A 14,486-nucleotide genomic window follows, 5' to 3' on the forward strand; every position below is an offset into this window, starting at 1 on the left:
TTCTATTTTTCATACACACCTGGGATTTCATGAGGGTGAGTAAATAATGAGAGAATTTTCATTTTTGGATGAACTATCCCTTTAAGAAGACACCAAATATAGTAAGACAAGAATTTAATAAAAATAAAATCAATTGTCTGAGCAGATCCCCCAAAAGTTCATTTTTTTTTTTTTTACATTATATATCTTTCACTTTTCAACTACTGTAAATCTGTAAACTAAAAATAAAAATAAAAAAAAATAAAAAATCCGCAGCAACATTCCCACAATGCCTCTTACCTGTCACAGCTTGAGCTGACTGCGCCAAATGAGTCGCATGCGCAGGGGAGACATCCAATTGTGCCGTTGGTGAAGTGATCTTCCTCACACTCCTCACAGTCCAGCCCAGTGTATCCCGGCATACAATCACACTGACCCGTCTCACGGTCACACTCGTCAGGGTCTGACACGCCCTCTCCACTGCAGTTACACACTAGCTCTTCAGAGACACAGAGAAAATATTTCTTATGCATTTTTGGCCACCAAAGACTGCTAATGTTCAGTTCATCAAATATTTATATAAAACGCAGAGGTGTATAGTAACGAAGTACATATCCTTCGTTACTGTACTTAAGTACTTTCACTTCACTACATTTTGAAGAGAAAATTGATACTTTTACTCCAATAAATTCTCCAGATCCTTTCGTTACTTTTGCGACTGAACACCGCAAAAAAATAACAGCTGTACATGCATAAATGCATGCAGATCGCGATAGTGATGTGAGATTCGTTGAAAGAATCATTTGTAAAATGTGTAAAATTTGATTCCTTTGAAATGAACAAAACAATTCAAAAAGCGGTCTGAATGATTCGTTTTGCAAATCACGAATCAAAATCAAAATCACAAGCGAAGCACGTGCCAGATTACATGTTCCGTCCTCTGTCTCCACTGGGTATGACAAGAAACTGCTCATGTGAGTTTAAATGTATTTATTTTTTTGACTAATTAATTTGATACATTTAGGCTTAAACATTATGAAAACTGTGTAATAATGAAGTTATGTGCGATCAGTCTGTATTACTTTAATTTATTTCTGCAAAACACAAACAAAAAAAAGATTTTCAGAAGAATATCGCAGTTATGTAAGTCACTCCAAAAAGCACATAAATGCAGCATAAGAGTAATCCATAACACTCCAGTGGTCTTCTGAATGGATCCAATTGGTTTTGGGTGAGAATAGACCAAAATATAACTCCTTTTTCAACTATAAATTTTGACATTAGCAGTCTCCTTGGCGATCATGATTTCAAGCTCGATTACGCTTCCTATAGCGCCATCTAGGGCTCTGCGCACTCATCAAGCACTAGGAAGTGAAATCAAGCATGGATTCATGATCGTGCCTAGAGATTGCAAAGGCAAGATATACAGTAAAAAATGTGTTACAATTTGGTTTGTTCTCACCCAAAACCAACTGAATCGCTTTAGAGGACATGGATTTAACCACTGTAGAAGTATGGATAACTTTATGCTCCCTTAATGTACTTTTTGTAGCTTGAAATATCTGGCCACCATGCACATACATTGAATTGACCTATAGAGCTGAAATATTCTTCTAAAATCTTTGTTTGTGTTCTGCAGATGAAAGAAAGTTACACACATCTGGGATGGCATGAGGGTGAGTAAATGATGAGCACCACCAATCAAATAAGTTGCCATGGGTTTAATGAACTGTTCTGTAATTTATGCAATTTACTTGTAATTTTGATACTTAAGTAAATTTAATATCAGTTACTTAAGTCGTTTTCTCATGAGCTACTTTAACTTTTACTTGAGTTAATTTCCATGAAGGTATCTTTACTTTTATGACAAATGGATACTTTATATAACACTGATAAAATGCAGACAAGGTCACCCCATATGTCTGGTATTTATTTTCCTTAGACACTGCAAGCAATGTAGAAAGACATGGTGAACTGCTCTTCAGTACATTTCTCCATCATGTCCATTAGGCCTCACTCCTCCATCTTGATCTCTGCCAGCTATAATGAATGACTCCCTCTGGCCTGATTCTTTGATAGCTCATTAAGTTGATATTAGACTGTGAGAGCTTACATCTTTAGTATGCAGGAGAGGATGTAAGACAACAGAGAAAGAATGTATAGGCTTGACAGGGAATTAGTTGTGTTGAGTTAAAGGGTTATGTTACGTCTTTCCAAACTGTATGACTTTCTTTCTTCTGTGGAACACAAAAGAGCATTTTCATGCAGCTCCTTTTCATACAATGAAATTGAATGGGGACCGATACTGTCGAGTTCCAAAAGTGACTAAAAAAAACACCATAAAAGTGGTCTGCATGTTGCAACAGATGGCTCTTGACACGTCATATTAAAATATACACAACAATAAATGAGATTTGAAAGCTGCAGTGAAGGGGAAGATTATCAGTGAATAACAACAGAAATTCAGTCTGTTCCTTAAAGATATTGTATGGATTTAGAGAACTTGGGATATAGCGGACGAGTCACATGGACTATTTTTATTGTGTTTTTTGGAACTTGACAGTGTCTCCCCTTTCATTGTAAAACAATCTGGGTAAATAGTATGCCTAACATCTTGTGTGTTCTACAGAAAGAAAGTCAAATGAATTTAGAACAACATAAGGCTGAGTAAATGATGAAAAAATGTCTGTCAGTTGGGTCCATTTCAACTAAATACCAGCTGCTGAGAACAACTGAAGCTTGTGTAATTACAAACCTACAGCATCTGCAACTAAATAGAAGAGGAAGTTCCCGTGGTGTTGCTGAAATATTTGAATATTGATCTGAATTCAGTCTGGTGACTATTTGGTTCAGCATTATTGAGTTTACCAGCAACATTTGGAGGTTGTGTCCTGCTGCAGTTAGATCTAGAATGTAGTTAGTTGCACATGTTTTGAATGTCAATAAAATGAGTGACTTCAAAATCCCACCTCATTATGTGTGCGATTGCGCCTCCTTGTCTCATCTGTCCAAGATAATCTAAGATGATTCTATTAAGAAAAGTATTTGATCTCACAAAGCAAAGTGGGCTATATTTGTAAAAATGGAAATCTGAGTACATTTGAATCCTTCTTTCATGTAATACATGTTTTTATACAGCATCCTTTGTTCATCCGCTTGTACCCAAAGCAGCCACGAAGGGAGGGCTTATGCTCTTTTGGTGGGTCATTTAGATCAGAGGGCAGAAATCCAAGCCAGGCGAGAGGATATTCATTGTTTACCCATTCCAATTCCTGAGTAGCATCACCTCTGTTATATACAGTGCATCTGGAAAATATTCACAGCGCTTCACTTTTTCCACATTTTATGTTACAGCCTTATTCCAAAATGGATTAAATTCATTATTTTCCTCAAAATTCTGCAAACAATACCCCATAATGACAACGTGAAATAAGTTTGTTTGAAATCTTTGCAAATTTATAAAAAATAAAAAATGAAAAATATCACATGTACATAAGTATTCACAGCCTTTGCCATGACACTCAAAATTGAGCTCAGGTGAATCCTATTTCCACTGATCATCCTTGAGATGTTTCAACAACTTGATTGGAGTCCACCTGTGGTAAATTCAGTTGATTGGACATTATTTGGAAAGGCACACACCTGTCTATATAAGGTTCCACAGTTAACAGTGCATGTCAGAGCACAAACCAAGCCATGAAGTCCAAGGAATTGTCTGTAGACCTCCGAGACAGGATTGTATCGAGGCACGGATCTGGGGAAGGGTACAGACAAATTTCTGCAGCATTGAAGGTCCCAATGAGCACAGTGGCCTCCATCATCCATAAATGGAAGAAGTTTGGAACCACCAGGACTCTTCCTAGAGCTGGCTGCCTGGCCAAACTGAGCGATCGGGGGAGCAGGGCCTTGTTCAGGGAGGTGACCAAGAACCCGATGGTCACTCTGACAGAGCTCCAGCATTTCTCTGTGGAGAGAGGAGAACCTTCCAGAAGAACAACCATCTCTGCAGCACTCCACCAATCAGGCCTATATGGTAGAGTGGCCAGACGGAAGCCACTCTTCAGTAAAAGGCACATGACAGCCCACCTGGAGTTTGCCAAAAGGCACCTGAAGGACTCTCAGACCATGAGAAACAAAGATTGAACTCTTTGGCCTGAATGGCAAGCATTATGTCTGGAGGAAACCAGGCACCACTCATCACCTGGCCAATACTATCCCTACAGTGAAGCATGGTGGTGGCAGCATCATGCTGTGGGGATGTTTTTCAGCGGCAGGAACTGGGAGACTAGTCAGGATCGAGGGAAAGATGAATGCAGCAATGTACAGAGACATCCTTGATGAAAACCTGCTCCAGAGTGCTCTGGACCTCAGACTGGGGTGAAGGTTCATCTTCCAACAGGACAACGACCCTAAGCACACAGCCAAGATAACAAAGGAGTGGCTACAGGACAACTCTGTGAATGTCCTTGAGTGGCCCAGCCAGAGCCCAGACTTGAACCTGATTGAACATCTCTGGAGAGATCTGAAAATGGCTGTGCACCGATGCTCCCCATCCAACCTGATGGAGCTTGAGAGGTCCTGCAAAGAAGAATGGGAGAAACTGCCCAAAAATAGGTGTGCCAAGCTTGTAGCATCATACTCAAAAAGACTTGAGGCTGTAATTGGTGCCAAATGTGCTTCAACAAAGTATTGAGCAAAGGCTGTGAATACTTATGTACATGTGATTTTTTTTAATTTATTTATTTTTTTTATTGTATTTATAAATTTGCAAAGATTCAAACAAACTTATTTCACGTTGTCATTATGGGGTATTGTTTGTAGAATTTTGAGGAAAATAATGAATTTAATCCATTTTGGAATAAGGCTGTAACATAACAAAATGTGGAAAAAGTGAAGCGCTGTGAATACTTTCCGGATGCACTGTAAAACCTTCCTCCCAGCTGGTAGCCTATTGATATAATAAGACAATAAAGATAGGTAAGTTTGTCAAAAAAACTTTGATGTTGGCTTGACAAAGCCTTTTCTGAACATTTGGAAAAATAAATAGATAGTCAAGTAGACCTGAAGATAAAACCTTAGAAAGTAGGGATGTGCGAGACTAGTTGACTAAACGGTTCTGATGTGGCTAGTCGACACTGGAATTACTAGTCAGTTAATATTTCCCCCCATTAAACTGATCAACATTTTTACACATTTACGTTTGGCTTTACATTTTTACAAAGGCTGCGCTTAAATTACTGTCATATTAATGTTACATTTTTTAAATAGAATTAATAATACAAATATTCTTTTAAAAAGAGGATATCTGGAGCAGATACCAGGTTTCATTTCACCTTTCCGGTGGAATTTAGCATCAGATTTGGAATAGATTAAGTATTTTAAATGGTTCACATAAACATTTTTTTTTTTTTTACTGTTTTCTGAAGGTTGGTTTCTTTTTAGACTAGTCGACTTCAAAATTCCGTTTAAACATCAGTGAAATTAGTCGTTCCGCACATCCCTAATAGAAAGATGGATATATTTGTATTGGAACCTAAAAACATGATATTACAGGCCTTGTGTGTGTTTGTTTACATTTGAATTTTTTGACAATTGGAGTTTGAATTACCGAGCATTCTGTTGGCCAGTTTGAACATTCTGTCAATTAAAGTCTATGGGATTTTTCAGATTTTTCATTCTCCATTTCATAAAACGTTTGATACAGAACAGTTTGAATGTCTGTGCCAAATTTGGTGGATGTAGCTTGAAAGCTGTAGTAGCAGTTACAACAGAGATTATTTAGCAGAGATGGGCCACTTATATTCAAATAAATGGGAGAAATTGGAACGCTCAACCAAGGAGCTCCGAGCGCCCAGCGGACAACAGATGTAGAAAGGAAGTCCCGCCTTATAGTTAAAAGATCCAATCACCTTTTGACAGACGTCACCTGTCAATCAACTCTGGAATGTGCATATGCACTAGCTATACAAGCCGGGAAAATTGGAATAGATTAGAATAGATTCCCAAGCCTGGATTTTGGAAATCCCGGCTAGATCCCAAACCGGGATTATGGAAAAACCCCAAAAGTCTGTAAAATAACAGCATGATGGCTTCGTCAAGCCAAATAATTAATATTTTTTTGTGATTATTAACAATAATAGCAGCTTTTGAAACTATCAGATAACGTAAAAACTGGTAATTTTTGCTATTATGAATAATCTTATCTTTTAGTTTGTATTCATCAAGGTCCTAATAAATAGAAAATATCAATAGATATGAAGTAGCCTCATTTTTATTTGGGAAGTATTTAATGCACTACATTACTGAGAAATAAGCATCACCCTATGGTTAGGTAATATATAAACCATTTTGGGTTAAATTTCCAGTATATTGTGATATATATCACTACTGTGATATAAAATTACCAATACTGTGACACTGCTCACCCCTAATTCAATATAATGATTTATCTATTGGCCTTTTAATTTAAAATCTGCTTTGTCTTCTGAATTACTGGTATTGGCAAAATCTATAATCGGTTGAACTCTAATAATCAATGCACTCAGTCACATCAATTAAAGAACATTTTTAGTGTAGTGTCAACAATAACAATGACAATGGCATGCTCAGCAAGGGTTTAATGCATTGGACTGAAGATACTTTACACAGCAGTTATCTATATTTTAGGAATAGTTCACCCCAAAAATAACAGTTCTGTCATCATTTACTCACACTCATGTTTTTCCAAACACATGTGAAATATTTTTATTCCATAAAAACACAAAAGGAGATTTTCTTTTTTTTCCACACAATGAAAAAGGTGACTGAGATTAACATCTCCTTTTGTGTTCCATGGAAGAAAGAAAGTCATATGGGTTCGGAACAACATGGGGGTGAATAAATGATGACAGAATTTAAATTTTTGGGTGAAATATTCAGCCAGATGTCTTTCTTTGAACCTCTCATGCCTCCGTCCCCAAGAACCTATTTCACTAGATTTACTGCAGCGGGTCACCCAGAGGGGCACTGGCTGAGGGAAAAACATAATTTGTATGCAGAGACCGACGCACCTTCTGACACACAGAGCTGTGGAGTGTGTACGTAAACACCTTCTGAGGGGGGCTGTGGAGGGTTTTGGTTAAGAAGATTACAGATCCCAGTCTGAAAGATTATACATACATCCATGTAAATGAGGGTGCCTACCAGACTCATCTATTTATGACAATATTATGAAAATACTCAATATGACAGCGCGAGATTACAACAGAGCCATCCAAGAAGATGACCCTTTGATGTGAGGTCAATTTTTTGTTGTGGCTTAATTTACTAACACAACCTTGGAATGATAATGAACCGCAAGTGAATAAAAAAATAAATAAAAAAACATAAACATAGTGATTTGTTTTACTGCAAATGTATAAAAGGGAGCTGTTCAATGTTAGCTATGAATAAAGACAAGCCAACCCCTGGATATCAGAAAACAAAAGAAATAACACATGACAAGGTGTCTGGCATATGTGTGTGTTCAGAAATCCATATCACTTAGTGTGTCGATATAGATATTTCAGAATTCCATTGGAAGCAAACATATTCCGCTGTCTATTAGTTTCAATGGGACTGGCATTAGTCCCACCACTCCATTACAAAAGCTCCAGTGCAGGGGGTAAACAGAGTTCACTGTGCTATCTAATGCACAGCTGCTAGGATGTAGGTCAAACTCTCTCACCTCTAAAATCATACATACCATAATGCATTTATCTGCTTCCATTAGAATATTTCAGACTTTGCAGTTAAATGCCTGTTTGGCTAAATTCCTCTACACAGTATCAACATAAGAGTGGCAAAAAGCAAATGCAGCTTTTTTTATTAGTTTAAGAAATATTTTCATATGATATGTAACGTGTGATACGCATGATATATGATGCGATTCATATGATATGTGTTTTTCACTCCATCTGCATGGATTAATGTATCGGTTCCATTGATAACCATGAGTAAATTTAATGTAAAGGTACTATGAAGTGTGTTCACTGAGAGAACATTGTCAAATAAGACAGTAAGCCTTGACTGTTTATTAATTGTGGGAAATATCTGCTTGTCCACTTTAACTGGTTGGCCATGACTAGAAATCGACCAATATTGATTTTTAATGACCGATACGATACTGATTATTTTGTGTTTAAGTGTCTGATAACCAATATGCATAACTGATTTTTTATTCTTGTGTTTTTTCTGCTTTTAGGTACATTAACAACTAAATCATTTATCACTAATCTCTGGTAAACTGCTTTACAAAACTATTATTGAGTATGATCTACAGAGAATTAATTTGACTAGTTTTAGTTGCAATATACAGTTGTTCTTTTGTGTCCAACATTATCGGTAGACTGGATATTAAAGAACCGATAACCGATTAAGTGGAAAATTGTAAATATCGGTTAAAAATATCAGTCAAACCGATTATCGGTCTATCTCTAGCCGCTGTTAGGGTCGCGGACAGCAGGGAAAAACCAATGCTAAATGCAAATAATAAAATGCTAACCCTAAAACATGTATAGTTAAGATCATTAATAAAAAACTTACCAAAAGAGGAGAAAACGCTGACGTTATCTTTATTGTTGATGTAAAATCTGTGCGTCCTCTACAACTCAGTATTTCAGTCAAATAGATTGACAGAAGCTGTAGCCTAATTAAACAGATGCCAACATGGACAAACTACCTGACATGCCCTTAACCTTGAAAACCATGATATGCACGGTAAAAGAAAAGACTACATTAAATATAGTTTCGCTTGTTAATATGGTAATATTAATACATTTTCGTTTGATTTGAAGGACATTAGGGCTGAAACGATTAGTCGATGTTATTGACAATGTCGACAATAAAAAATTGTCAACAAAAATTTTCATTGTCGAATAGTCGTTTGATGTAATTTAACGTAACATGAGATCATATGAAACTCTAATGATGGCGCACTAAACTTTCTAAACAGCTTCAGGTGATGTAGATCACAAAGCATGAGGGAATTATACAAAAATACCAAATAAGTCAAATTTTTTACTCTCGTTGTGGAATAAGTGGAGCTGGAGCTGCCGCTCCGCTTAAGCAAAACTTGCGTGACGAGCGTCTTTAAAGGAAACACCCCGGCGTTACATCTTTAATGCAGTTATATTTAATGCGTTATAGCTTATTAGAGTTCAAATAATAAGGAAGCAGGTTATGTAAATAACTACAGACTCCAAAACTGGCATTTCTCTGTGCAGTCAGCGCCTCTTCTATGAGTTGCGCGAATGTCACAATCTAATGGGGAGAGATTAAAACTGCACTAAAACGCTCGTCCCTCGAGCGCGCGCTTGCTACAGCAAGATTATAACATGATGGCTTGCGACATATTGAATCATAATATATGTGTCACTGTGCATTTCTTATCGTGGATAAATTGGCAATACGCAGCTTTATTAATAAGAGAGAGTTTGTTTTTTTGTGAGTTAAAGATGGATTGAAGTCAACAAATAGGTGAGAAGTCTTGGCCCCATTATACACTGCAACAAAATACGTTTTTGATTTGTTTTTGTTTTGGCTTGTTTTCCAATATAAATATCTAAAACTCCTTTAAAACAATGTACATTTTCTTTAGCAGCTATACTGCAGAAGAAAAAAATGTTATCTGAGAATATAATATTAGAAATATTTTAAAATATCTAAAAATCCTTTAAAAAAAAAGATGCATTCAACTGAGAAGAAGCAATTAAGATATTTATACTTCCTTTTAAACAACAGGTCATGAATACAAGTATATTTTGTCTTTACTGCACTCGCAGAAGTATAACCAAGTGAAAAAATACACTTGTATACAAAATACACGTATATTTAAGATACATTCTCTTAAAGCAAGTCTAGATATCTTATATGTTGCTTCTCAAGTAAATGTATCTTGTTTTAAGGATTCTTAGACTATTTTAAATGGAAAACAAGACAAAAAGTTAATTCTTACTGAATTAAACTTAATAAAAAGTTGTTTTTTTCCCCTTTAATTCAATGAAATTTAGAGGTATTTTTAAAAGATGATTTTGTCCTCTTTATTGTTAGCAAGCATGTTTAATACAACCTTTTAAGGTGGGGGAAAAGGTGAATAGTCGGTTAAGAGCTAATGATTAATCGTTGCAATAATCACCCGAATAGTCAATCATTTTAATTTTCGTTAGATTAGTCGATTATCAAAATAATCGTTAGTTGCAGCCCTAAAGGACATTTTGTATATTTTTGTAAACAAACAATTTTGGTATATTCTGTTGGGTCGCCACTTTATTGTCCATTGTAAAATCTGGGTCCTAAAGCAAAAAAAGTTGAAATCAACTGATCTAAAAGTGTTCCTTAGCTCTTTCTTTTCACAGTCCCATGTTTTAGATTTGTGGACATTGTTTCCAGATTATAACCTTATTCATTAGGAACAATAGCTGAGAAGGGTTAAACATTAGTGACCAAAACTCACTTGCTTGCTTGTTTCTACTGAACTGGAAATATTTATACAAATATTGTATAAATAATCATTTTTTTAATTCATGATTAGGGCTGGAAATCTGGTTGAAGATCTGCAAGAAAGCAAATTTAGCCAGATTGGTATTATGTTGAAACGCTCCTTCATGAGCCAGCCGGTTTTCATTGGCCTCGTGTTGTTTTTAAAAAGTGAGTGCAAGTTTCCTGTTGTACAAACATCTACATCTATACAGTGTAACATCACCAGGGGTCAATTACCCTTTTGTCAGTGCATTGGTGGTAACTGTCGGTTTTGTTGTCTTGGGGATTTAGCATTTTTATAGAAAAGTAGGCCAAGTCTATAGATATTTCCATAAAAACTATTGGTTTATCCAAACAACCATTGCAAGATTAATGTAGTCCTCCCTCTAATTAGCAGTGTGACCTGATTCATTTACAAATGAACACAATGGATAAGCCCAGGTCATTCCTTCTTACCAGCTATTACTTGCACCATACTACTGAAGATTTTCTAATAAGAATGTACTGTAAATAAACACAGCTGGATATATTCCTGGAAATGCTGGCTGATGGTAAAAACACAGATCCTGAATTCCTTAATGGAGAAGGAGTAAAGCAAGGGCAGATAGATCACTGACTACTGTAGCTAGGACACAAACAGCCTGCAACTCAATCAATGAGGAGCCAGTATGATCACATTATAATATGATTTACCACATTACAGCTGTGGACAAGCACTTAACCAGTTTTATACATCAGTGTAGGATGTGCATGGTATGTTGCATCATATGGTATGTAAATAAAGACAATTAAAGGTCAAGTTTTAACATTAATCAATTAATTTGGATGGATGGATGGATGGATGGAAGGGACTAATGATTCATGGAAGAATGGATTGATGGAAAGAAAAAAGAAAGGAAGGAAGTAAAGAAGGAACTAATGATTGAAGAATGGCAAGAAAAAGAAAGGAAGGAACAATGGTTGAAGGCAGATTGGATGGATGGATTGATGGATGGATGGAAAGAAAAAAGGAAAGGAAGAAGGAACTATTGATTGAAGGATGGATGGATGGCAAAAAAGAAAGGAATGAAGGAACTAATGGATGGATGGATGGATGGAAAAGGAAGGAAGGGAGGAAGGAACTTATGATAGATGGATGGATGGATGGAAAGAAAGAAAAAAGAAAGAAAGGAAAGAAGGGAGGAAGGAACTAATGATTGAAGAATGGATGGATGGATGAATGGCACGAAAAATAAAGGAAGGAACAAATGGTTGAAAGCAGGTTGGATGAATGAATTGATACATGGATGGAAATAAAAAAGAATGGAAGGAAAGAAGGAACTAATGATTGAAGAATGGCAAGAAAAAGAAAGGAAGGAACAATGGTTGAAGGCAGATTGGATGGATGGATTGATAGATGGATGGATGGATGGATGGAAAGAAAAAAGGAAATAAGAAGGAACTATTGATTGAAGGATGGATGGATGGCAAGAAAAAGAAAGGAATGAAGGAACTAATGGATGGATGGATGGAAAAGGAAGGAAAGAAGGGAGGAAGGAACTTGTGATGGATGGATGGAAGGGACTAATGATTCATGGATGGATTGATGGATGGATATATGGATGGAAAGAAAAAAGAAAGGAAGGAAGGAAAGAAGTAATTAATGATTGAAGAATGGATGGATGGATGGATGGATGGAAAGAAAAAAGAAAGGAACGAAGGAAAGAAGGAACTAATCATTGAAGAATGGATGGATGGATGGATGGATGGATGATTGATGGATGGAAAGAAAAAAGAAAGGAAGGAAGGAAAGAAGGAACTAATGATTGAAGAATGGATGGATGGATGGATTGATGGATGGATGGATGGCACGAAAAAGAAAGGAGGGAAGGAACAAATGGTTGAAAGCAGGTTGGATGAATTGATAGATGGATGGAAAGAAAAAAGAAAGGAAGGAAAGAAGGAACTAATGATTGAAGAATGGATGGATGGATGGATGGATGGAAAGAAAGAAAAAGAAAGGAAGGAAGGAAAAAAGGAACTAATGATTGAAGAATGGATGGATGGATGGATGGATGGATGATGGATGGCACGAAAAAGAAAGGAAGGAAGGAACAAATGGTTGAAAGCAGGTTGGATGAATGAATTGATAGATGGATGAAAGAAAAAAGGAAGGAAGGAAAGAAGGAACTAATGATTGAAAAATGGCAAGAAAAAGAAAGGAAGGAACAAATGGTTGAAGGCAGATTGGATGGATGAATTGATAGATGGATGGAAAGAAAAAAGAAAGGAAGGGAAGAAGTAACTATTGATTGAAGGATGGATGGATGGATGGATGGATGGAAAAGGAAGGGAAAAGGGAGGAAGGAACTTATGATGGATGGATGGAAAGGACTAATGAATCATGGATGGATGGATTGATGGATGGATAGATGGATGGAAAGAAAAAAGAAAGGAAGGAAGGAAGGAACTAATGATTGAAGAATGGATGGATGGATGGATGGAAAGATAAAAGAAAGGAAGGAAAGAAGGAACTAATGATTGAAGAATGGATGGATGGATGGATGGATGGATGGCACGAAAAAGAAAGGAAGGAAGGAACAAATGGTTGAAAGCAGGTTGGATGAATGAATTGATGGATGGAAAGAAAAAAGGAAGGAAGTAAAGAAGGAACTAATGATTGAAGAATGGCAAGAAAAAGAAAGGAAGGAACAAATGGTTGAAGGCAGATTGGATGGATGAATTGATAGATGGATGGATGGATGGAAAGAAAAAAGAAAGGAAGGGAAGAAGTAACTATTGATTGAAGGATGGATGGATGGATGGAAAAGGAAGGGAAAAGGGAGGAAGGAACTTATGATGGATGGATGGAAAGGACTAATGATTCATGGATGGATGGATGGATTGATGGATGGATGGATAGATGGATGGAAAGAAAAAAGAAAGGAAGGAAGGAAAGAAGGAACTAATGATTGAAGAATGGATGGATGGATGGCATGAAAAAGAAAGGAAGGAAGGAACAAATGGTTGAAAGCAGGTTGGATGAATGAATTGATAGATGATGGAAAGAAAAAAGAAAAAGGAACTATTGATGGATGGATGGATGGATGGATGGAAAAAATGAAGAAAATAACTGACAGACAGATAGATAGATAGATAGATAGATAGATAGATAGATAGATAGAAAGTGTGCTGACGAATCTATACCTCATCAGTATATCATGTTGCATGGCTATGACTGCTAATGAAGTGATTTCAGAGACAGACGGCAGACTGCAGCTGAAAGCGTGCAGGAATTATGGTTTAGAACAGAAAAGGATTCAAATGTCAGATCATAAAGCATAATGCAGGAAAGGCTTGATAATCCCTTTTAAAGGATTATCAAAATGGCCATTTAAATGACACTCGTTGTTTATTTATTTTAACTCACCTTGAGAATTGTCAGATGTTGTCCTGAGATAGGGCACGGCGCCTGATCTCTCGGCTTTATTATCAAATATCTGCGACGTTTTCATCCGCGTTTCAGGAAAACTGGGCTTTCTCCGATCAAATGCGCCCACATAGCTGGGATTAGACAGCGATGGGGTGGTGGGGTCTGTTGTTGGTGGTTCAATGGTGGTGGCTGCTGGTGCGGCGACATTTATCGGTTTTCTGGTGGAAGCGATCGTGGGCGCGGGTGTTAATGCGACAGTACTGAGCAGGTACACTGGAAACCCGTTGGCGCTCTTATTTAGATGCTCTTCGGCGATTTCACGAGATTTCCTTATTAAAGGCAGCGCATCGTAGGAATGAAGCGCCTCGGATAAACCCATGCACACGAACACGATGAATGGGAAAGCCGGAGGTGTAAACATCATTAAGGCAAGCCACCACATCATAATAATCTCAACGCTCCATGAAAACCTCCTCGAAACGGACTTCGCAAGGCCTCCGTCCTCCAATTTCCATCAGGTTATTCCAGACCAGGTGGTTTCCAAGCCGCACCGATGTTGCCTACTCAACCATGTCCGATTGAGACCCTCTTTTCTTAA

The 14,486-nt window shown here is 37.1% G+C and overlaps 1 protein-coding gene across 1 annotated transcript in view; it reads right to left on the minus strand.

Moving 5' to 3' along the window:
- Positions 1-14,486, minus strand: part of si:ch211-158d24.2 (multiple epidermal growth factor-like domains protein 9) — a 57,092-nt gene extending 42,606 nt beyond the window's left edge. The window contains exons 1-2 of the mRNA XM_051669984.1: positions 13,886-14,486; positions 280-478 (exon numbers count right to left, since the gene is read on the minus strand). Of these exons, the coding sequence (XP_051525944.1) occupies positions 280-478; positions 13,886-14,333 (647 nt within the window). The 5' untranslated portion in view covers positions 14,334-14,486. The remainder of the gene's footprint in view (positions 1-279; positions 479-13,885) is intronic.

The sequence above is a fragment of the Myxocyprinus asiaticus genome, chromosome 33 (assembly GCF_019703515.2).
Source record: "Myxocyprinus asiaticus isolate MX2 ecotype Aquarium Trade chromosome 33, UBuf_Myxa_2, whole genome shotgun sequence".
In the NCBI taxonomy this organism is placed as follows: Eukaryota; Metazoa; Chordata; class Actinopteri; order Cypriniformes; family Catostomidae; genus Myxocyprinus; species Myxocyprinus asiaticus.